The sequence below is a fragment of the Mya arenaria genome, chromosome 8 (assembly GCF_026914265.1).
Source record: "Mya arenaria isolate MELC-2E11 chromosome 8, ASM2691426v1".
NCBI lineage: Eukaryota > Metazoa > Mollusca > Bivalvia > Myida > Myidae > Mya > Mya arenaria.
The window spans coordinates 55,282,670-55,308,486 of NC_069129.1; the positions used below are offsets into that span (position 1 = coordinate 55,282,670).

The 25,817-nt window shown below is 37.9% G+C and overlaps 2 protein-coding genes across 2 annotated transcripts in view; both read right to left on the reverse strand.

Annotated features, from left to right (window-relative positions):
* Positions 1-2,162, reverse strand: part of LOC128244366 (uncharacterized) — a 37,859-nt gene extending 35,697 nt beyond the window's left edge. The window contains 1 exon segment of the mRNA XM_052962380.1: positions 2,032-2,162. Coding sequence (XP_052818340.1) covers positions 2,032-2,162 — 131 coding nt within the window.
* A 712-nt stretch (positions 2,163-2,874) lies between these two features.
* Positions 2,875-25,817, reverse strand: part of LOC128244367 (uncharacterized) — a 36,063-nt gene continuing 13,120 nt past the window's right edge. The window contains exons 16-41 of the mRNA XM_052962381.1: positions 25,375-25,410; positions 25,021-25,138; positions 24,373-24,512; positions 23,693-23,807; positions 23,121-23,260; positions 22,484-22,621; positions 21,490-21,516; positions 20,695-20,809; positions 20,228-20,430; positions 19,997-20,111; positions 18,392-18,543; positions 17,913-18,020; positions 17,407-17,521; positions 16,927-17,075; positions 16,558-16,672; positions 15,907-16,100; positions 14,882-14,996; positions 14,407-14,621; positions 14,034-14,186; positions 11,655-11,756; positions 8,279-8,404; positions 7,944-8,054; positions 7,430-7,547; positions 5,395-5,507; positions 4,465-4,588; positions 2,875-3,146 (exon numbers count right to left, since the gene is read on the reverse strand). Of these exons, the coding sequence (XP_052818341.1) occupies positions 3,020-3,146; positions 4,465-4,588; positions 5,395-5,507; positions 7,430-7,547; positions 7,944-8,054; positions 8,279-8,404; positions 11,655-11,756; positions 14,034-14,186; positions 14,407-14,621; positions 14,882-14,996; positions 15,907-16,100; positions 16,558-16,672; positions 16,927-17,075; positions 17,407-17,521; positions 17,913-18,020; positions 18,392-18,543; positions 19,997-20,111; positions 20,228-20,430; positions 20,695-20,809; positions 21,490-21,516; positions 22,484-22,621; positions 23,121-23,260; positions 23,693-23,807; positions 24,373-24,512; positions 25,021-25,138; positions 25,375-25,410 (3,284 nt within the window). The 3' untranslated portion in view covers positions 2,875-3,019. The remainder of the gene's footprint in view (positions 3,147-4,464; positions 4,589-5,394; positions 5,508-7,429; positions 7,548-7,943; positions 8,055-8,278; positions 8,405-11,654; positions 11,757-14,033; positions 14,187-14,406; positions 14,622-14,881; positions 14,997-15,906; positions 16,101-16,557; positions 16,673-16,926; positions 17,076-17,406; positions 17,522-17,912; positions 18,021-18,391; positions 18,544-19,996; positions 20,112-20,227; positions 20,431-20,694; positions 20,810-21,489; positions 21,517-22,483; positions 22,622-23,120; positions 23,261-23,692; positions 23,808-24,372; positions 24,513-25,020; positions 25,139-25,374; positions 25,411-25,817) is intronic.

Genomic DNA, 25,817 nt, shown 5'->3' on the forward strand with positions numbered 1-25,817 from the left:
AGCCCAACATTGTGCGTATATGGGCAATATAAGCCCTACTGACCCCTACCATACATGTAAGGCTCGTTCTCGCAGAAACGAGCAAGGGGACCATAGGGGCCTATGTCACTGTGTAGCCGAGACCTGGCCCTAGGTGATGGCACATGTGAATACCCTAGGATTTAGGCAGGCTATGCGGGATAGGGACAAACTGACCCAAAAATTTTACCTCGGGGACATAACGATAAGTGTAGGGATGAACTAGGCCACGAGGCTTACTTTATGATCAATTTTATTTCGCTGGAGCTGCTGTACTGAATAGCCGAAAATAGAGCTCGAAAATTGAACTTTGCTGCTGCAAAAGCCATTTTTGGGACGAACTGACCCGATTATTCGACTAAGAGGTCCTTAACAGAAAGTGTAATGATAACTAGGTTCAGGGCCTATAATGTGAAGTATAGATAATAATGATACTCTTTCATGGCTCATGTTCTAGGCATTGACACGTTTGCTTAAAATTATCATGGCTATTGCCACTATGCAAGAGTGGTCGGCATTTGGAATCTCTTCAACCTCAAATATACCATTGTATTCGGAAAAGTCTGGTTTGAGCACATTAACATGTGAGCATTGCCTTATACCTCAATATGCTGTGATGGCTCATGTTCGAGGCATTCACGAGTTTATGTTCAATTAACATGAATATTGCCAGAGTGGTAGGAATTTGGAATCACTTCAACCTCACATAGGCCATTGATCTGGGGAAACTCTGGTCTGAGCATAATGAACGAACACATGAATATACATCGCTAAGGTGTTTGAGCACACAACATGAAAATCCCGTGTCAATAGAAAAAAACGTTATTTTGGTAAATGAAATGTAAATTATTGAGAACACTGCGTTGGAGATTGATTAACACCGGGTTGCAGACATCAGGTTTAAAGCTGCCCTCTCACAGATTTACCGTTTTTCCATTTTTTTTAAAAAAAAAATTGTCTTGGAATTGGAAAATATTGCGAAAATATCTGCTTACCAGTGATTAAAGACTGCTGACAAAAAATCAGATCGCAGATCTTCATATTTCCATTCCAAATTTAATGTTTTATGGCTTAAACCGTTACTAAGAAAAATGCATAAAACATCAATTTTGGGACGGATCTTTAGTCAGCAGTCTTTTACCATTAGTTTGCAGATATTTACGCAAAAAAAATTCTCGTTCCAAGACAAAAAAGGTGTCAAAACGTTCAATCTGTGAGAGTACAGCTTTAAAGCTTAGCTTCAGATTTGAAAGGTAGGGTGTTTCTAGCACAGTTTCGAATTTAAATTGGCCCTATATAAGAAACAGTCGTAACATAGTACCTGTTTAACAAAAACAATAGCTTTATATTTTTTAGAGACAGATATTGCCGAAATTTACCTTCAATGCCTTATAGATAGAAATTTGGGATCCCCGATTCGCATCTTACGATGAACAATCGAATGATGACTAAACGATTGACTGCTACCGAACATCCGTATTAACGGAGGGTACACAGGGGTAGCATTTTGGATGGTATAAGAGGTGCAGGAGAGAAAACAGTGATTACTTACAGGGGAAAAGAGGGCTTTTCGTTTAGCAGTGTTGTTGAGTATCCAATATGTTTACTTTTAGATAAAGATAAGTAGCATTATCTTTATGTTTAGGTCTATAAACGTATGCTACATATATACAATATATTTCTTGAAAGAATTATATTTAAAAATATGGTAACATTTTGTAAACTTATGAATGTGTTAGTATCCTTTCCTGAATGGGCCATTTGAAGCGGTAATTTATCAAAGCCTGTCATTAATAAGCATACTTTCGAAGTTAAAAAATGCGCCAAAACTGCGAAAGATGCAAGTGTCGTTTGCGATGTGATAGATCAGTAAGTTAGATTCAATACGATGTTTAAACGATGTTAATGTTATGTAAGTGTTCGACTATTTTCTTTTCTTCTTGCAATTGTATCATCTGGTGTCTAGTCCCTTTAATCTTATTTTTAAAAAATGCGTACGAACCTTTGACCTACAATGACCGACATTTACTGACAGTGTACAACATAGAAATCCTTTGTGTTTTCGCGTATTCGCCTGTTTCTTTTGCTCCCCCACCACCCGCCCCAACCCCACCCAGGACCCCGTCTCTCATGTACGGAGACATTGTTGTTGTTGTGAAACTGAGTTTAAAATATAATGTTGCAAACCGTTTAAACACCTCTTAAGTATAAACTTAACTATGCGTCATCTCATAGCGTTTTGTCTATTTGGGAGCCTAACATTTGCAAATAACTACTGTGTTGTTCCCTAAAAAATAATTATCAGTATACAAATAACTTACAGAGTTTGCCCTTAGAAGCCTATTTTATAGATGTATGTGAAGTAAAAAGATATCGATGAAATCTATGCACATGGTAGCATTATATCGAACTGGAGTTGTTCAGTCTCGTTAAAGAAGCACTCTTACACCCAAATAAGATTTACCATAGTTAATACAATTGTTTAAGTATACCAAAAATGATGAATGCATGTAAAAAAAAACAATGGTTCTTATGAAGGATATTGTCATGAGTTTAATTTGAAAGAAAGATGCAGAAAACACGGTATTCTACCTTATGAGATGATAGAATTTCATGGTAAATCTTTGATCACTCATTATTTTTGCCTTTGTTAGCTTTTAAATACACGGTTACAATCTTGTTATCAGTAAGTTATATTTTCCATAGAAGAATTATTAAGTAAGTAGATAAAGGTTTATCACTCATGTTTATTATACATGTATATGTATTGATTTTTAACAAGAGTGTCGCTTTAATCGAACCAACACCCAACGCAAAGTAACATTATTAAAAGAATAAACAAACAAACAGAACAGGAACATTTCAACATCTTGTAATTTATTTACAAAACACAATGAACAAATATTTCAAGAAAAATCTCAGACAATTAAAACTCATAACTTTTGTACAAAAAAACTTTATAAAGGTGACCGAACGTCTTGAAAACGTCGTGAAGCGTTTCTTATTCCACCGTATAGCCTGGTGGGTAACTTAGGACGACATCTGAAGGGCAGTTGGGAGTCTGGCAGCACTTTCCGGGGGCTGGAGCGTCCAAGTGGCAGGTCGGGGGAAGGTTCCACACCACACATCTGTTAAGAGAAAAATGTTCATTTAGCAAACTGAAGGACGTTAATGATATAAGACTTGAAGAACAGACATATCCATGGCTTACAATACATTCAAGCACGTGTAAAGAGACATAAAATAAATAATAGGAGTCCAGGAAACTTGGGATAATATTCAAAGATATGATCTACCGTGAAAGTAAAGTTTCTAGCACTTATCAAAATGACACAGGGGTTGTATTCATTATGCATATCAAATCAATCTTACAGTCATTCATATTTGACATAATTCACTCTATTGGTTAGTTATTAATAATCATTAATCCGATTAGCTACATCGTTCTTAGATCCAACATTGAATACCAGCCTGATCTACATGTGTATTTAAGCATGTCAGTATAGGTTCTTGTTACACGTTAATGGTGAAGAAATAAATATTAAATTTGGTCAATCATTTTTGCATTTGGAAAGTTCACGCGATTAAGATCAGATTTAATCCATGTATGCCGCAAATAATGATACTAGAAGGGCAAGAACGACGACACAATTGTTCATGGATTTTGCGGTGCGACATTCATAGGAGAACATAATGGCATGGATAAGTAGTTAATTCGAGTTGTCTTTCTTGTGTAAATAGTGCCGGATATGGCGGAACAATGGTCGTTTATGTTAAATTTTGAACTAAATTGAAAGTTGTCCTTTTTTCAACTTGCATTTTAAGAGAAACTTACAATGTTTGTATACAAAATATGGACACGAATAGATGCATATGCTAAAGTTCATAAAATATACCATTTCTTGAAATAATATTCTAATATTATATTGATTTTCTTACAATTACTCACTAATATGCTTTGTAAATACAGCCCGAGGGGATCGTATGCATAATGCATCTTAGTGACAATTTTAAATTAGTGAAAAATAGCCTTTTTGTTGAATTGAAAGAAAACAGACAATATTTGTACATGAAAATAAGCAAGAAAATGGTTTAAACAATATAATGTATATGAATAAATTTCATGTAGAGTGTGTTTTAAATAATCGTTGTCAAATACTACGAAATGTTCACAAATATTCACAAATTTGCTTGATCAATGCGGCCCCAGGCCCTAATGTTTCGAAACTTCTTAAGTCCCTTATATCTAAGTATGTATATTGGCATATTGATATAAGCTATTTAATCCTGTTAAGCTTAAGAAGTTTCATGAAATTGGGGCGGTCTTCATTTCTTAAATTTTAATGGCGGAATTACTTAAATTCTCATATACTTTGTATTAAGACTTGGGTTCTATAAAAGTGCTGCATTGCCATTGCCTTTGAAACCAGCAGGTGACCAACTTACAGAGCAGTGCATCTGTAGCGTCCCATCGAGGCGTCGACACATTCACATTTATAGTCGCACCCGTCCCTCCACGTCTGGCTCTGCGTATACACGTTGTTCTTGTAGTAACAGCCGGTCGTCTGACCTGTAAGACCACAGGCCAACTCAAAATACAAACTACACAGGTGGTGTGTAAGCTTATTTATTCTCACACTTGGGCAAGGCCCATTCGGCGAGTGCTCCGATAAGATTGTTAGTCATATTAGGTTTTTGGAGCAAAGTGCACTGACAGAATGTAGCCCTGGTTCTTTAACGTGCACCAGTGTATAGCACTGCCACACGTGACCTCCATTGAACGTCCCTGGCGGAAGACGATTAGAAATATTCTTAGTGGTGCGGCGGGGAATCGAACCTACGACCTCTGGATTGACAGTCGAGTGTGTTACAACTAGACCCCGGATCTGCCACATTCCGTAATTTCTTATACATGTTCTACATACGTGCAATAAACACTATCAATAAAATGCAAGATTTAAATATAAAGTAAATGCGAAAGATAATGTTATGACGTTAAACTACACAGCTTTTAAAGGTATTACGGAGTGATTCTTCTTTTCCGTGCAAAATCGTTCAAACTGCATAAAGGAAAAAAGAATAAGCATCGATGCTTATATTTACATTTCCCCTTTTCACAAATTTATCATTTTATTTCTCCGCGATTTAATTACAATAAAGGAAAGAATACTTTCGAGAGTGTTTTTAATTTGTGTTTTACATATGCATGCCCCAGGTCAGTAAGAGGTCACGAAAGGTCGAACGGATCATGCAAAAAGAACGCAAAATTTATCGTTCAAAAAATCGAGTGCGAATGTAGATATTTTCCTATATATGGTGCTCATAGTACAAAAGTAATAGTACGTATCCAAATTCCGGTAATGTTGCAACACGTACCGGTCATGGTGCCTGTCCCTGTGCCCGTGGCTCCCGTGCAGTCCGGTACACCGCAACACTGTTCAGCAACCGTCCTCAATACGCAGCCCGCCGCCAAATTATACGTGGGACACCTGATTGTGATAAAGCATGTCAATATTGGGGTTTAAAAAGTCATTGGCTTAATTGTACATACAAGACGAAACATGTTTTGTCCGTCTGCCAAATTGCATTAACATATAAACATATTTAAGAAGCATGAACAAAACTTGCTTTAAAATCTCCTTAGTAATAACTACCAAGCCCTCACGGTTACTAACGCAATTGAATTTCACCAACTACCATTTATTATGCCAATATTGTAATCTGATTCTATTGGAGCAACCTAGCCTGAACCACATCAAACAGGAACTTGTTTTAGGAATCCCTATTCAAGACAAGCCCTCCCGATGACCCAGTCTGTACTAGTTATACATTCCCTATTGAATACAAGCCTCTCCCGATGGCTAAGTCTGCACAATTAATACATTCTATATTCAAGACAAGCCCCTCCCGATGGCTCAGCCTGAACTATTTATACATACTAGCCTGAATTAGTTAAAACACATTCCTTTTTCAAGGCAAGCCTCTCCCGATGGCCCAGACTGTACCAGTCATACATTCTCCATTCTAAACAAGCCTCTCCCGATGGCTCAGCCTGTACAAGTAATTCATTCCCTATTCAAAACAAGCGCCTCCCGATGGCTCAGTCTGTACTAGTAATGCATTCCCGATTCAAGACAGACCTCTCACGATGGCTCAGCTTGTACAGGTATTACATTCCCGATTCAAGACAGACCTCTCCCGATTGCTCAGCCTGTACAGGTATTACATTCACTATTTAAGACAAACCTTTCAGGTAATACATTCCCTATACAAGACAAACCCCTCCCGATGGCTCAGCCTGTACAGGTAATACATTCCCTATTCAAGACAGGCCTCTCCCGATGGCTCAGCCTGTACATGTAATAGATTCCCTATTCAAGACAGGCCTCTCCCGATGGCTCAGCCTGTACAGGTAATACATTCCCGATTCAAGACAGACCTCTCCCGATTGCTCAGCCTGTACAGGTATTACATTCACTATTTAAGACAAACCTTTCAGGTAATACATTCCCTATACAAGACAAACCCCTCCCGATGGCTCAGCCTGTACAGGTAATACATTCCCTATTCAAGACAGGCCTATCCCGATGGCTCAGCCTGTACATGTAATAGATTCCCTATTCAAGACAGGCCTCTCCCGATGGCTCAGCCTGTACAGGTAATACATTCCCTATTCAAGACAGGCCTCTCCCGATGGCTCAGCCTGTACAGGTAATACATTCCCTTTTCAAGACAGGCCTCTCCCGATGGCTCAGCCTGAACTATTTATACATACTAGCCTGAATTAGTTAAAACACATTCCTTTTTCAAGGCAAGCCTCTCCCGATGACCCAGACTGTACCAGTCATACATTCTCCATTCTAAACAAGCCTCTCCCGATGGCTCAGCCTGTACAAGTAATTCATTCCCTATTCAAAACAAGCGCCTCCCCATGGCTCAGTCTGTACTAGTAATGCATTCCCGATTCAAGACAGACCTCTCACGATGGCTCAGCCTGTACAGGTATTACATTCCCTATTCAAGACAACCCTCTCCCGATTGCTCAGCCTGTAAGGTATTACATTCACTATTTAAGACAAACCTTTCAGGTAATACATTCCCTATACAAGACAAACCCCTCCCGATGGCTCAGCCTGTACAGGTAATACATTCCCTATTCAAGACAGGCCTCTCCCGATGGCTCAGCCTGTACATGTAATAGATTCCCTATTCAAGACAGGCCTCTCCCGATGGCTCAGCCTGTACAGGTAATACATTCCCTTTTCAAGACAGGCCTCTCCCTAACGACTCTTCAGCCTGTGCTAGTTATATATACATGTATCATATACATACCATATACATCTCCTATTTAAGACAAGCCGCTCCCGAATGGGACAAATTAAAAAGAACCTATCCCTTGGTTTTCTCTTACCTATCTCCACACCTGTAGAAGCCCGTCTGTCCGTTCTCACATGTACAGTTGTAGTCACAGCCGTCATACCAATGGTCACCAGCTCCGTAATACCGACCCTTATATACGCAACCGCCACCTGAAAATACAACAAAACACTGCTGACTCTGTCCAAATGTCATTAAAATCAGATCCCAAGTAATCGTTTTACGGCGGCTATGGCCTCCAAAGTCATGTTCTCTGATCGCATACTTCGTAGTGAAATAAAGCGAACATCACGATATGATTTTAAAGAAATTGATATTGTCTGAGAATATCATTGAATGACCTCGGGCGAATAACTGCAATGGTGAAGATATTGTCGCTTTAACAATTACTCTCAATGAACAGTCAGAAATTTAGACTGCTTTTGTAATACTTTAGATATAGTTTATGTTTTATAATCATGCCATTAGAATGTATAAAATGTCAGGAAGTTTCAGCCTTATTGATATAAGAAGTCTATTAAAATGAAGGAGGAGTTTAAAATACTCACTGTATCCCACATATCCAGAGCCAGTGCCGGTGCCGGTTCCCGTTCCCGTCCCTGTCCCAGTGCCCGGTGCCGCGGTACCGGATCCGGTTATTACACCACCAGAACCTGTCGCTGAAACAGCGGTTACAACAAATGTTTTGTCAATTACTTTACATCATATGCAGAGAACAGAATATAACACATTTTCTTAACTTAAAACACCTCTTAATTTCTTAACGACGACGCCAACGACGGGCGACGGACAATGACTAATTGTCTACAGTAACAGTGGGTGTTTGGAAGATGGTTCTCACGAGGTCTTAAAGCAAGTGTATGTACAAACAGGTACCAATTACCTGGACAGAGGTTACAGTAGTGTGCGCAGTTGTCACGTGCCCATTGCTCGTACAATCCCGTGCACGCATCTTGAGTGTAGGCAGCGCAGTTGGATAACTTGTCCATACAGCTACCAGACCCAGTTCCTAAGAAGAGTAAGATTACAGTTCCAAGTTAATTTGCAATATCGGCAATACATAAGCCTTTGGCCATAAACATACACATAGGATGAAATGTACACAAATTTAAAAGGTGACAAATACAAAATAAACTAACAAAAAACATTTCACACGTACATAGTATAGACACAATAACAATTTACTTGATTGTACTATCTAACTATGAAGCAACTGCGTCAATACTGGCAGAACGTCGTTGAAAAGCATTGTAAATGTATTAAGATACATGTCTTATATTGTTTGTGCTTTTGAGGATATTAAAACCCTAAATTTATTCAAGGTATTCCACGAATTGAAAACATTGAATTGTAGACGTAAGTCATAAAAAAGGACAAGCAAGCAAAAAATTAAATTCAGATTGTAACTTCCAACTTCAATTTCAAGAATGTGAGAACATAGTCGCAACCCCGTTAATGCAATTCTATATTTCTATGAAATCGAGATTCTTTTCAAATTCAAAATTTAACTTGAGTTGTTTATAATAATTTAACTTCGGTAGTGAATGAATGGTGTCAGTCCAGTGTTTTACATATTGATCGTGGCGGCGTTGTCTTAACGATATAAAACAACAATTTGATATATGATCAGAAGACCAAACATTACTAAAACCGAGGGTGTCTAACACATTCTTCATATATTTAGACCAGTTATCCTTAGCATTGCAGTAAACAAAACTAACATCATTAACTTTTCACAATATATATTATTTATAAGCGAGGTTGGGGAAGATTTCATATTGCACCAAACTTTAAGTGCTCTGAATCGTCCTTGCTCTCTTAGTAGAGCGCATTAGAAGTTTGAGAGCGAACTCCAAGAATGTTTTTACAATATTTAAGGTGGAGTTTATCCACCTATTTCATGTCACATATACCCCAAACCTCACAACCATACATAAGAATAGGAGCAATCATAGAGTCGAACAATAAGAGTTTAGTCTAAACGTCGTGTTTAACTCTACCAAAAATTGATACAATGTGATTATATGCTTTCAAAGCTTGATCTTTCAGCGCTTTAACTGCATTTACAAAAAGTTCCATTGTAATTGAATTTAATACCCAAATAACAGAAGATATCCATTGTTTCGACAACATTATTATCAATGGACCAAACAAAGCGATTCAATGTTTTTCATTTTTCAAAAATACATATTTTAGTTTTTTAGATTAATTTTCAAGACCCAACTTGCATAAATATCTATGTATTGCATCAAGTTGTGCTTGAAGACTATTAGGGTCAGTTGTGAACAGAGCAATGTCGTCAGCAATTAGTAACGTGTATAGAAACAGCTTAATTATATCGTTCTGGGTTAGATTTTCAAAATCTAAATACTCCCGAATGTCATTAATAAACAAAATAAATAAAAGAGGAGAAAGAGGTTCCCCTTGTTTCACTCCAAGAGATATATCGAACAGTTCTGAATAAAACATATGTTTTTTTTTATAATTTTATCACCACTTTTTCTTCCATGTATAATGATGGTTTTTAATGAGATAAAATAAGTTGGTAAATGATCCATCTTAAGTTCTATGAAGGGTTTTTAAATAATTCAGACTGCACGAATTGGTGTATATTTCGTGACTTTTTAAATGTAATATAAAAACAACGTTTTTACAAAAATGATAGGTTACACAGAGTGCTTAAACAAATAAAGTTATGTCATTTCGCTTGATAAAAAGGTATGTTATATTCTAAATACGTATTACACAATTTCATCAAAATTTCCTTAAACTTCCTTATGATTGCACAGATAATGCGTGTGTAATCTACGTAGCTTACAATTGTATTTTGCACAACAACGATTCATCCTGATAAAGCACTAATACTTTTTACAAATTAAACACTGTAGTTATACACTGTTTTATTCCTAATTTAAACCACTAGTATAACTTACGTAACCATGATTTTGTTACTAAAACAAAAGTGTTGAATGTTAAAAATTATGTAAAAAACGGGTTAGATCAAATAGAATAGCAAACTATTAAATGTAAAAACACAATTACATAAAATATATGTATTTGTTCAACAGAAATTGTAAAATGGCATATAAAAGAGATATATTTTATTCATACTCTATACAGCGTCCATATTTATTACTACAATTTACAGATGCAATGTTATATCCGTTTAAAATGTAATTGTGATATTTCTATTCCATTAACATAAAACATTTAGAAGTGTTGTGTTATCTAGTCAACATGTCAAGTGATGTGAAAGAAATTTGAAGTAACGTATTTAATATGAAAATTGGTGTTTTTTGTCGTATGTCTTTAAATTTTAGAGTCGCTCATTTTTTGCAACTAAAACTTGCATAATAGAATATAACATGATGAGAAAAGTGTTAAGTCAATAAATTTTGTCCTGTTAACATTAAAGTTGTTTGTAAAGTTGTTTTTTTACAAAGTAATGTATTCTACATGCACATTTATCACAATATGTGATTGGTTTTCTTTATTATTTGTGCACTTTGCTTTTATGCCATGAACAAGGAGCATTGTATAGATAGCATTGCAAAGTGACATCAAATGCTCACTGCAGGCCTTATTTGTAAAATATGTATAAACAGGTAGTTTTCTTTTCTTATGATGTGACGTCATACACGTAAATTTATTACAGTGAAACCATACTTGAGTTTATGTCTTATTCATCAGTTATGTCTGAAGTTTAATGTTGAATTAGTCTTCTCCGAAAAATCGATGCAGATTATTTTGTAGTTTATTGTTCATCATAAAAAATTGCAAGTTTGGAAGTAACGTAAATAACAGTTTTTTCAGACATGAAACATCTTTTTTCGCTGAAAAAAAAAATGATGTTTTATTACGTCATGTATAATTAAATTAAAACAGTTTTCTATACGTTTTCTTTCATAGTTTTTTTACAAGTAAACATTATGTTCAAAAGCTGATAATTATTTAGTAACGATTTTTTAACATGGTGCTTTAGTTTCCAGACGCCCCAACGGCCAAGGCGTAAACATGTCTTAAAATGTTTATATGATGATACACTTTCATAAAATCATGTTCTACAAAATTGCCCTTGGTGGGGAGCAAAACAAGTTTCCCTTATAATCTAATACAACTCCATTGGATACAATACTCTGCAGAGTCATAGAAATAGCAGAGCGCGGAATTCGACAATGTTTTATTGATAATTCCAAGGAACTATCGTGTAAAATGTCCCAACAACCATTTGGTACGCTCCAAATCCCTTGTATCATTACCTGTGATAGTGCCAGTTCCTGTACCGGTACCAGTTCCCGTACCTGTACCAGTGCTAGTTCCCGTACCAGTACCAGTGCCAGTTCCCGTACCAGTACCAGTGCCTGTTCCAAAAATCAAATAAGTATAGTCTATATATTCATTATATCCTTATTAACAACAAAATATGTGGAACGACAGCGTTTTGGTATAAAGTCAAACATACATACAGATAATTCTGAATAAATCATCAATCCCGGCGTTTATCCATAAGCAAGCTGGTCGTCCCCGGCTTAAAGATTTAAGGCAAAGCCCGAACTAAACCTAAGATAAGCAAACGCACATATCAATAATAAAAGCCTTGCAAACTATGAACATGCTTACCAGTGATTATCCCCGTCCCTGCGCCTATGGACATCAATGTTCATCCTCGTTATTAACTTTCAAAACGATTATGCATTACTTTGGTTTACAACTGTTTTCAAATCGGAATCATAGGGGCAAGGTGCGATGTTTTGACAACCCCCTATGACCACGCCCCCATTGTTTTGAAACAATCCAAGGCTTATAGGTAATGCTGGGAGAACTGTTACTAATGATAAATTACAAATCAAAGATTATAGAATAAAAAATTTAAAAAAAATGTAACAGATCTCCCATCATTATCAATAAGCTTGGGATTAATTCAGAACAGTGGGGTGCGTGGTCATAGGTTTGTGTCAAAACAATGCACCCTGTCCCTGTGATCGGAATTGATTATTCATATCATTAATTTTAACTTTTAAAATTCAAAAAAAAAGTTTACTTTAACCTACAAATCTGACTAAAACCTTATCCTGAATATACTCTCTGTATCATTCGGAACTCCTCGGCCATTTTTATCGAAAACAACCTCGGATGTATTTGGACGGTTTACATACTCAAAAAGTGGTACGTTAATGTCCGCTGCAAGTAGATCGCGTAGTAATTTTATTTAGCAGTTAAACTTTCTGACTTAACTCTTGGGAATCTTAATTATGTTTTCAATAATACACTTCACTGACAATCAATTTAAACTTAGATCAATAAATACAACTCTAAAACACTACATTTAATTAACGATATAATTAAAAAAAATACGAACTACTTCAACTGATGTACCGGCATACATCCGAGGTTGTTTTCGATAAAAATGGCCGAGTAGCTCCGAATGTCTCTGTATAAGGTTCTGAAGTCCACACAGAGGAGGTCATTTCAGGCGACCTTTTCGTCAGCCTATCAGAGGCTCACTTCCGATATAGTGTAAGTCAGCGGGAAGTTGAAATTGACCGATATATTGTAATTCGGTTCAAATTTCAATGATATGAGCTTTGCATTCGGAACTCATCGGCCATCGAAAACAACCTCGGATGTATATGGACGGTTTGCAATGAAAGAAATCTTAACATTTAACTACGCTGCAAGTAGATCGCGTAGAAATTTCAATTTAGCAGTTATACTCAATGATATTACTATTTCGAATCTAAATTTTATATGCAATAGTTCACATCACTGGCAATCAATTAAAACTAAGATATACAAAATACACGTTAAACACTTTAATTAATTTATACTTTTACTTAAAAGTTTACGAACTACTTCCCGGAAACATCCGAAGTTGTTTTCAAGGAAAATGGCCGAGGACTTCCGAATGAAGATTTTTTTGAAGTTTAAGTAGACTGTTTTCATCAGAAACTCGCGCAAGCAAGATCGAGCAATAGTTAGATAGTAAAACCTACGTACCAGTCATGCTCCCTGAAATAGAATACGAACTGGTGAAAAATACACTGAACGATGAATACAACTTATTTATCTAAAATATGTCAAACTCGAATAAATGTTTAATAGTAAATAATGGGAATAAATATCTTAACAAAATAAAATATATCATTGTCTTATGGGAAAACCTATACATAACTTGTTCGTACTTGTACTAGTATTCTTGACTAGAAATGCTTGCAAGGGGGTGGATTTCAATAAGCATCTTAGAAACACTTTTCAACTTAGAGAAACTTGCTATTTTCTTATTTGAATTATAAGAAAAAGAACAATCTATGTACACCAAAACTATGAAAATAAGCAAGAAAACGGTCGGAACAATATATGCACATGAATAGATCTGATCAAAAGTAGCGGATATTTAAAAAAAATTGTCGTGAAAAATTACGAAAATCTAACTAAGTTGAAAATATTCACTAAGACGCTTATTGAATACGACCCCAGGTAAACATAGATGCTTTGCCCGTGACTAGAAAAAAGGTGTCAAAAATTGACGTGGAATTGAATGAACATTGATATATTTTTCATTTTATGCATTAATCATATTTTCTTGGCGCTAGCAAAAAACAAGTATGCATTCCATTGCTTAAATTGTTTCCACATACCTCCACACATGTTGCAGTGTTTTGGGCAATTGGCGACGGCCCATGGACGGTACTGGGCGTCCGTGCACACACTGACATCGTATTGGGCACAGTTCGGGATCGCGTCCACGCATGCGCCGCTAGGTGGCGCCGTCGCCAAGTACGGGTTGGTACCTATACGTAAAAATAAACAAAAGAAAGTTGACGGTCACAATCTAGCGCTTGGAAACCACTATTACATCCAACAATAAAGTTGAATAGTATAGAAGAAATACAAAACCTCCATTAATACACCATACGCGACAACGTGTTTAAAATTCGGAAATTAGCAGCCGCAAATCTATCTATAGCCTCATGAATAACCAATTTAAAAAACAAACAAGGCAGCCCGTACCGCCACCGCAGTAGCCACAGAATTTTCCGCAGTTCTCCCTCGCCCATCCTTCATACTGCTGTCCACATACGTAACTGCCGTACGATTGGCAGTTGACCTTGTCCTGGCACGTGCCGAACGTCTGGGCCGCGTCACACTTCAGTACCTGGCAACACGCGTCGCGTGGGTCCTGGCCGAAAGAACAGCCAGTTGGTACGGACGCGATTCTTGCGCATCTGCGTAAAAGGAAACGTATTGAGTCGAACGGCGTACATGAAATAGTTAAAGTAATTTCATAGTTCCAAAGGCAATAGCGATTAAAAGCTTTCGTTATAAACGATGGAGTTGTTCTAATTTCATATTTTCATGAAGCGTTCTTTCAGTATTTTCATTTTATAACTAAATATGTCAAAATCTTTCCTGCGTGAGGTATTGCACTAACTATCTCACTGCGTGAGGAAATGGATCCCCTCACACTGGAAATGACGTCACTCACCTCTCATTACACCTGTACATTCCCTTGCTGGCGTCAACACATTCACAGTCGTAGTCGCAGCCGTCCTGCCACGTGGCGCCCTGGGCGTACACCTGACCCTTGTACAGACATTTGCCTGAAGGATAAAAAACATATGTACAGGACTGAGCAATTTAGCAGTATTCGATGCCGTGAACTGGGAATTGCAGACCAGATCGAGGTCCTTGAATGTCATACTACTGCGATATTGATATGTGTCTAGTGTTATGTAACAAGATAAGATAAATCCATAATAATATGGAATGTGTCCACAATCCATAATAATATGGAATGTGTGAACAGTCAACATTCGGGCTGATATTATTTTTTAACTACTTAAATGACAATCGGATCACCTCGGCCAGTATCCAATAGGAATTGGCTCGAAGCTTGCCGGAGATGGCCGAGTTGTTACGATTGCTTAAATAAACATATTTTAAAGAGGAGCTGTTTTTTGTCGGCACTTTTCTTTATTCAATTTGAAAGTTTGAAAGGGGGCTTATGAAACTCATTATTCATTATCCATGCCTATATACACATACACTGGCCGAAGTCACAGAGAGTTTGGCTTCATAAATAGGATGCAAATATGTGTTGGTGCATTTGGGCATATTTTATTCATTTTTGCCATAAAAAACCCGGACGATGGACGTTTTTAGCTCCCCCCCCCCACCCTTAAGGTGTTAACTGAGGCAGGTGTTAAGGTATATTGAAAATCATCATATCATTTTTTGCATGAACTTCATTTTTGAGTAACACCAGAATGATGCTACGATTAATATATAAATATATAAGAGAAGTAATGAAATATAATATCACTATGATTATAAAGCAATTGTGTTAATTTATTTCTTAAATAGCACAATATCTATATAAAACAGCACTCGGTTAAAACATTAACAATATTCAAATTTAACATTTTGTAACTTAAAACTATACCACATCTGTGTTTGAATTAATGATTGGTTGATCACCTTACACAGCGATAAAAAGAACTCCGTTCTTACTGTTGTAACTGGTATGGCTGATCTGCCCAGATATGATGCTGGTTGGGTGGCCATATCCGGTGAAGGCGCCAACAAATCCCGTTGTTCCTACATTTCCGCCGGCGTTCTGACACTGTGGTACCCGGCAACACTGTGGGTCCTTGGGGTCGGCGACGAATGTGCACGTGGAAGGCACGTTGGTGTACTTGGGGCACCTGTAGAGGGTTATATTTAGAAGTGAATCTGATTTTTGGACACAAATCAATCTAAAGACTAAAAACTCCATAATAGGGTTACAACGAATAGGGCAGGGAAAAAAGAATAAGGGAATCCAAATGAAAACAAATAAAGTTACTTGTAAGGTCATGGTCGTGTCCATCGTAATATACGACTACAATAGATCCCCGCTGGCTCAAACTCACAGGAACCGGCAAAAATACCACGAAATTCGAGCCAAGCGGTATTGCTTAACTACAGTTTAATGAAATCGGTCCTTTACATCCAGTTCGAGCCAACGAGGAATTCGAGCTAAGCGAGTTCGACCAAACGGGGTTCGACTGAAGTTCAAACGATGTCTACATGTTTTTCCGAACATCATCCCGTTTACTACTTAATAGATATTTTACGACGGTTAAACAATCATTGCCATCATGGTTGGGTGTCCATGTTTACCTGTCCGTGCACTGGTAGTAGTGGTTCAGGGCGTCCTCACAGCGGCACTGGAGTCCACATCCGTCATACCAGGACTCGCCCTGTCGGTAATACAGGCCCTTGTAGTGACACAGGGCTGAAACAGTTATTTAAGCAACGTAATATTAAAGCATGATAATAATGTAATAAAATCATACTTTCAGACCTAGTCACACGTTCAATACATTGAAGTACAAGGCAGCAATGGAGGCAAGCATCACAATGTATACTACTTCAGGTTCATTATAATAAATAAAAGAAAATCCGTCGGAAAAAAATGCAGCCTTTTCCAGATCGTTGCAAGATGGAAACATAAAATAAAAGTAACATGTCTAAAATGCAGAATGTTACCATCTCCAGTGGGCGGTGTGGTGACGGCGAAGATGGGGGCGGGCGTGGTGACGACCATATTGTAGTCACAGTGGACTGTCTTGCAGCAGTGGTCGTGTGGATCCGTCTGTAGGCTGCACTGGGGAGGCAGGTTCACGTACGCCGGGCACCTGCGCAGGAGTACAAACTAGGTCATGAAAGTCTCATTCTAAACACATTATACTACATGAAATATAAAATTTCCATTTCAAAACAATGTCATGTTCACAAAATTATGGCCAAACTTCAATGTGTGTACGTCACAAATGTAGCCGCTACCCAGGACGACGACTTTACCAAGGTTAAAACGCTACCTCCATTGTAATTTAATGTGGGGAAAAACTGCGCAAATGCCGCCTTAAAGTTAGTATAGTTTTAATGTCAACATAAATGCAACTCATCAATTTACAGTTCTTGTAAATGGAAGAAATAAAATTGCAGAATCGCCTATGTGTTTCTCACCTTTCGGTACACCTGTACTGTCCGGCGGTAGCGTCAAGACACTCACATCGATACTGACAGCCATCGTCCCAGGTGGCGCCTTGTCCGTACGTGTTACTCTTGTACACACATCCGCCTGGATATTTAAAGAAAATTGGTAGAACTCGTTTTTAGAGCGTATGTGTCTTAAATGAAGTAATCATGGCAAAAATAAGATTTATTAAAATCTTCAAAACAAAACAGAGACGGGTTAACTAGCTGCTGATGCATTCATTAATCTTCAGAGATCTTCAGATCTTATCCCATGCCACTTTTTTCAGATGGAACGACTTCTATGGTGACTGATTAATGCCATTTCATGTTTTCGCATTTTCGCAACGAAAGGCGAAAATACGCCCCATGACGAATTGTCACCGTATGTATGCATACCAATGCAGGTTCATATAAGACCATAAAATCGCCCGAAATGGCAGAAATCAGCCAAAATGACTTCATGTCCTCGGGTTTATGTGTCATTAGATACTTACGACCACTTCCGGTAATGACGGTGCCTGTGCCGCCGCTACCTGGGGCGGGGGTAGTGTTCATACCGGAAGTCTGGGTGCCGGCTTGGGGCATCACCGGCTGACCATATCCTGCAAGTTATTCAAATAAGAAAGTGTAGACTTTTTTCTTCAAGTTTCGATAAATATTGCATTTGTAAAAATCAATTATTAAAATTAAAACACATATCTAACATTACGGCAGTGTATTATTATTTTTCACACAATAAAACTTAAAAATTTTAAGTTCAGATATAAGTTCCTATTTTATTATCTGTTTAGTCATATGAAATAAAAAGTAAAGGATTTCCAAAATACATTTTTCCTATTGACGTTTTTGCAAAAACATACTTTTATGTTAAAACACTTAAACATTTCTGTTCATTTGACAAAGAAAAAATTAAGAAATGTGATAAAGTAAGGAAATGACTTAAGAAGTTTTATGAATACCGCCCCAGTCCTACCTGTGAATGCATTGCCATAGGTAGGCACGATGACCACGGGCTGACCATTGGAGGTGACAGTTCCGACGGGACAGACGGGCTGCTGACAGCACGGGTCATTCGGGTTAGACCGAAGGGAGCATCCCGTGGGAAGTGTGCCGAATGTAGGGCACCTGCGGAAAATACCGGCGATCATAGTATACTAGTATCACACCTGTCACCAAAGATCTCAGTGAATTTGAATTTATATTTCGAGTTGTAGGTAACCGAACATGACGTAACCTTTTGCTTATGTTGTAATTACTTGTGTCCTGACCCATGTGTGATATGAACGAGTAATACACCAGTCAATTGTAACCACGCCCCCCCCCCCTCCAAGCTCGGGGGAATAGCGGGGACTTTGACTTCCGGTTCAGCCAAGCCCGGGTAAAATATCTCCCCTGCGGGAACGAACTATTGGTAAAATCCCCCACCGAATGCCCCCGAACTCCAGGGACCCTAGGTAAGGCCCAATCTCCGCTTAATTTGGCGCTATGACAAAACCACTGCGGTCACCCGGCCCTGCGGGGCCACCTGGAAAGTAAAAGCACGGCCAGGGTAAAATATCTGCCCTGCGGGAACGAACTATTGGTAAAATCCCCCACCGAATGCCCCCGAACTCCAGGGACCCTAGGTAAGGCCCATTCCCCGCTATATTTGACGCGAAGACAAAACCACCGCATTAACCCGTCACTCTGTGAGGCCACCTGGAAGGTAAAAACACGGCCCATGTCCCCAGCTATCCCCGGTATACCCCCGGACCTGGGGAGGCCATGGTTACAATTGACTTGTGCATAACGGTATAATTTATACAATGAAATATGGTTAAATCAACTTGACGTAGCGGAACGTTATAAATAAATCCCAAGTCCCCGGATGTTGTCCGCGACCAAAGCGTGCATAAATGTATACGTCTATATAATATATAGATTGTGAATGTAACTTCACACTGAGGTTTTGTAAAATCGTGAGTATTTAATGCACAGAATTTATAAATGTTATACTTTGAATTCATTCCTTTATCTGCAATCAGATAAAGAAAAAATCATGAATATCTTAGAGAATATATTTTTTGGCTGGAAAAGAACATGGAAAAAATCCGGTCTTCGAAAATTAGCGGTGCCTTACTTCAAAGTAAGCGAATTTTCTTAAGAGAAATGTCACAAACCTTTTTGTATTGTTTAAATAATTTGACTTTGAACTGAATTTTAAGAAAATGCATGGTTGTCATATACGTGAAACCCTACACATAGCATCTTTATCCGATCTGAAGTTTTGCCCGTTAACACTGAAAAGTATAGGGAAATAGTAGTGTGTAACCATTAACCCCGGTTTGAGTGAAAATATCATTCGGAACCCCTCGGCCATTTTTATCGAAAAAAATATAATGCGTAATAGGCCACTACCGTATTCAACTAGCTATCATTCATATTAATCAAGCAATTGTGATTTAACATCACTTCGGGTACCTTGTTTTATTCTTTACTATTGTCTTTTCAAACTCACGATACATGTACAAGCAACCCCCATTCTAAAATGTGTATAGCATAATATATCAATATGATTATCTAAAACGGATTTACTTACTTGGGTGAACATTTATACTGCCCGGTAGATCCATCCGCGCACACACACGTGTAAGAGCATCCGTCGTCCCAGCGACGACCAACCTGGTACAACGCTCCCTTGTACAGACAACCGCCTGATAAAAAGTATAGATGATTATTTCACCTGTTTGGTGTTAAATATTCACTGCTATTCATTGGTATATGTATGAAACATAATTTAAATGCAACAAAATCCAATGAAAATTCTTACTGAGCGCTCCAGTTATCATGCTTCCTGGGTTTCCGGTCGCCGTGCCTCCTGGCTGCGGGGCCGGGTTGCCACCGATGGTTCCGGTGATGGTTTGGGAGCTCGTGAACGTGCCGGTGTTACCCGTGCACTGGATCGTGGAGCAACAGTCGCCGGTGTTCTTCACCAGCGAGCATCCCAGGGGAAGATTGACGACATCAGCGCACCTGAGATGAACAGCAAGAGTGGTGTTTAACCTTCAGTTCTGCCACAATCATGCGCAAAGTGGTCCGAAAATTGGTTTAAGGAGAACAATATTTAATAAGCATATAGAGAGCTTTTAGAGCGATTTTTCGACCGTCTGTACCCTGTGCGTAGGAGTGCAAACAGCATTTAACTAAAGGTAAATAAAATATTTTCATACAACAAGTAAGCATGCTTCGTAAATTTGTCCTCAGTTGCATACCTTAGCAATGGTCAAATAATCTTACTTTTTCTGACATCTGTAGAATCCATAGGCGGCGTTATCGCATACACATTCCAGTTCACATCCGTCGTCCCATCGCTGGCCTTGGTGGTAGGCCACGCCGTTGTATATGCACACGTCTGTACAGAAAATACAGCGAGACGTCAACCGTAAGTACAATAAACGTCAACCGTAAGTACAGTAAACGTCAACCGTAAGTACAATAAACGTCAACCGTAAGTACAGTAAACGTCAACCGTAAGTACAGTAAACGTCAACCGTAAGTACAGTAAACGTCAACCGTTAAGTACAGTAAAAGTCAACCGTAAGTACAGTAAAAGTCAACCGTAAGTACAGTAAACGTCAACCGTAAGTACAGTAAACCGTAAGTACAGTAAACGTCAACCGTAAGTACAGTAAACGTCAACCGTAAGTACAGTAAACGTCAACCGTAAGTACAGTAAACGTTTAAATGGTAATATTTAATTCCATGTCATTTTTGGCATGAAAGTTGCAATTGAAATTACTCCTCACTTCAAAATGGTGAAATGTATAAATAACCATATAGATATGCCGGCGTTTTCACAGGGGCAGGGTGCGCTGCTTTGACACAACCCTTTGACCACGCCCCTCCCCCTATTTTTTATAAAAAATCCCAGGCTTATCAATAATGATTTGGGAACTGTTACTAATGATATTTTTATAACTTTTATTCGATTATCTTTGTAAAAGAGCCACGTTTAAAAGGGATGTTATTATTGAAATATAAGTCCACAGCAATAACACCAAGTTTATTAACTTAACAAACGGTTACACTCACCGTTTGGTCCCGGGGTCGGTGTTCCATCTGGAAATCAAGACGTTAAACGTTAAACACAGACCACGCCGTCGATACAGTCTCACGTCAAGGGTGTAAACACTCTCTCAAACGAATTGTCGTGTATCTTTTACGATATGTTGATCAAATCATAGCGTATGGATTCGCCAAAACTCATACAAATTTTACTATGGATTCTCTATGGCATTGCATCTCAACGTAACCTGGCCCAAGTCGCCAATGCTTCTTGTTTATATGAATAAGTTCACTACAGTTAATTGTACAATAGTGTTGTGTGTATATAAGAAGGACATTATCATCGTAAACAATACCTTTATACTGCCAAAAGAAAACAGCAACTGTCAATAACTTCGACAATATTTGTGTTTGTGTTAGTGATCAAAATTATATTCAGCCAAAGAGAAGAAGGTTTTTCTCAAGTTTTTCAATTCATTTATTTCAGAAATCTGCGGTCAGCCGTTAATGATTTTCAGGAGGTGAAGCGGTAAATATAAACAGAGGCTGGCCCAGTATTATTAGTATATACATTCACAAAATATATGGCAATGTAACTGCGACGCACCAAACTGTTTTTGTTAGTACATAGTTTTAAGCATAAACCATAAATTGGTTTCAATATACCAACCATTCAGAACTCCACGGCCATTTTTATCGAAAACGACGGTGCCTCGGATGTATGCCGGTAAATCAGTAAAAGTAACTGTAGTTCGTTACATTTTGAATTTAATCATTAATTAAATGTAGTGTTATACCTTGTATGTGTTGGTCTTAATTTAAACCGATTGTCCGTGAAGTGTATAATTGCAAATATTATATAGATTTCTAAGAGTTTAAGTCATTAAGTTTAACTGCTAAATTAAATTACTACGTGATCTACTTGCAGCGGACTGAAACCCCCCGGATTTCTGACATTGTTAACCGTCCATATACATCCGAGGTTGTTTTCCGATAATAATGACTCCAAATGTATACCAACCACAGAATCCGCAGTAATGGGTACACTGATCATGTGCCCAGGCCACATAGTTCGCATCGGCGCATGTTGCCTGGCCATAGGACGCACAGTTAGGAATCTTATCGGTACATGGCACCGGCGTTGTCACTTGAAGGGCCCCTGGAAAAGAAACATGTGATATAAAGTAAGTTGCATCAAATTGAAACTCTTATTCAAAATCAATACAAACACATGTCTAGCAAACATAAATTTTGACTGATTAACCTCAAACTACTTACTAAATAATGCATTTATGGAAATTATTAATTACAGGTAACAAGATTGTAACCGTGTATTAAATAGCAGAAAGCGCAAAAATATTAAATGATTGGTGAATGCTTACTGAGGTCTACTTAAGTTTTATAAGGTAGAAGTTTTGCGTTTTAGGCTCATTGCTTTCAAATTCAGGTATCCTTCATAAGAACCATTGTTTTTGACATTTATTCATCCTTTTTAAATATTAAAACAATATTATTTATTGTGGTAACTCTTGATTGGGAGTAAGAGTGCATCTTTAATGTTTTATCAACAAACAAACTATTTTCTATCAATAAAGCGCTGAGGGTATGAACGATTACATTGCAGATGCATTCCTTGCATTTATTATGGAAATATATACCTGTTCCCTTGCCGGAAACCGTTCCTGTTCCAATGAAGTGGCCATATTGTTTGTTGAAGGTGCAAACCGGTTCCGCACAGCACTTGCCGGCCTGTGTCTCCAAGTGGCATTCCGATGGCACAGAGTCGTAGTGGGCGCAGCTAGATAAAGGCAAATCATTTAAAGAACTTTCTAGGTGGTGTCGAAGTGGCATTGAGTATATAGAAAAAAGATTTATATTTACAGCATAAGCGAGACGGTTCGGTTTCCTTTTAGATAATAAATTTTGATAAAATTTAATAAGTATCAAGGGAGAGTATTCTTCTTAGCTTTACTTAAAAATTGAATTACCTAACCTTGGCTTTCTTTGTTGTTGTTTTAGTTTTAATCCGGAACTGTCAGCCGTTTTTTTTCGCCCCAATTAAACATTATATTTACATTTGTTAATTATTTCTTATAAAAAAGTCATGTTATTTTCGGACATCTCTCGGTTTTCCCGCCTTTCAATCAGAACAATCTATTCTGACGGGTTTTGCCTAAATTGATCTGCAAAGCGGTTAATGGCAAGTATACCAACATTATGCTATACATACACCGACTGGCAGGTGTACAGTCCGACCTCGGCGTCCTGGCAGTAGCAGGTCTTGTCACAGCCGTCCTGCCATGTCTGGCCCTGGTAGTATGGAATGCTTTTGTACATACATACAGCTGCAATAAAAAATGAAACATAATGAAACCAAATGGCATTTGCTCGGCGTGCCGTCAGTGATTACTTTAAGAAAGGTCAAGTTGAGTATTAGAATGATTTCTAACTGATAAATTTAAATATTCCTTTAATAAAATGCCAATTGTTTATGTGTGTAATTGCTACCAATCTAATTTAGGGACATTATATTGCAGTAATTTCAGAAATATAATGAAACAAATTAGAATATAAAGAATGTGTTTAAGGACATAATTTTCAAGGTATCAGCTGAAATAGGAGGTCATATCTTTGAACGAAATGTTTTGGTTTTTTTAAAGAAAAGCCTCCATGTTGATTTGCCTCGTCTAGTCCCGTTGGCATTTGCGTTTATATGCACATATTTTCCCCTAGTGTTCATTATCCGCGGGTACAACTTTGCCCCCAGGGTAAACTTTTGTCATATAAAAAGAGCTTAAGTAACCTGGAAGAATAACAATAATCCGCACACGTTGCTTGTAAAGTTTGCAGTATGTAACGGAGGTGAGCGTTCCCGTATATAATTTTTATCAACATTAAGAACCAACGCACCCATTCCATTGTATGTTCCGGTTGACTGGCCGTTGGTTGTGAGGTGGGTTCCCTTGAACTGGCAGACGGGCTCTAAACAACAGCCGCCGCTCTTCTTCACCAGCGTACACTGGGGTGGCATATTGTAGTAAATAGGACACCTGTTGAGGCAGGGGGGAGTGTTAATATTAAATACAGAGTCTTATTTTCCCTAATATGAACAGAATACAGAAGAATAGCACAAAGCCGAAGCCAGGTCGACCGCTTAAGCGGACAAGGACAATTTCGTAACTCCGGAGTACATTTTAAGATATGACTTTGTCATCGGACTGGGTCGAGAATGTATGCTTATAAACAATTATTTTAGTTTGACAAACATTGTTCTTCGATAGTTTTACCACCGCGTTGCGTTGCCTTTACCAAATTTTGATGAATACAAATGATGATAATGGTCTTGTGGAAGAGTTGACCGCCTGTCATAGAGGAGGTGGTTGGATCCTCACTCGGGTTGTTTAAAAAATGGTATATGAAAAATGGACACTAGTACTTGTTCTTACCAGGTAACTAGAGTTTGTTACCAAAAGCTATCAGCTTTCGTCACAATCGAGCTTAAATAAATTCGTATTCACTAGAAAATTGCGTCCCGCACGGGAACACTGCGAAACGTACTTGTTGTAGCAGCTATATTTGCCCATAGTTGCATCGTCACAGGTACATTCGTACATACAACCGTCGTCCCAGGTCTGGCCTTGAGTGTACGACTTCCCATTGTAGTAGCATCCTCCGACTGGAAACAATAAACGACGCGTTTAGGCCCACAGCCTTTAAACTATATACTAAAATAGGTTAAAGGAGTATGTTAAGTTTAATTAGGAGATATAGCAATTACGTTTTGTAACATATGGAGCACTTTGGTAAACAGAAATAAAGAATTTCTTTATGTAGACGTGTAATTTCATGCCACGGACCAAACCATGTTAAACGCTGAATCTCAAAGCTCGAAAGGAACGAATGAGTACTCACAAAACCCTGTAGTGACGACCTGTTGATTGTTGATCTCTGCAAAACCGAAAACACACGTTATAATAAAACAAAGCAAAGCATCTGGCCCCGATTTCTCGAAACTTCTTAAGTCCCTTATAACAGGATAAAGCTAAGCTAACTATTTTTGGTTTTCAATAAATTGCGTAACATTCACTTCTTAAGGAGTTCTTATACTTTAGAATTACTTACTTATAGGAATTATCATTATAATAATCACAATAAACCATTTTCCATTTATCAAAATTCAATTAAAGTATGTATTTTGGCTAATTGAAATAACCAACTTAAGCCTGTTAAGCTTAAGAAGTTTCGAGAAATTGGGGCCTGACTGTCAGTATGTGCATCTGACTAGTTTAAAGGTAAAACTACCATTGAATTGTAATAAATGTTTCAGACTCAAAGGAACCCGCATTATTTGATGT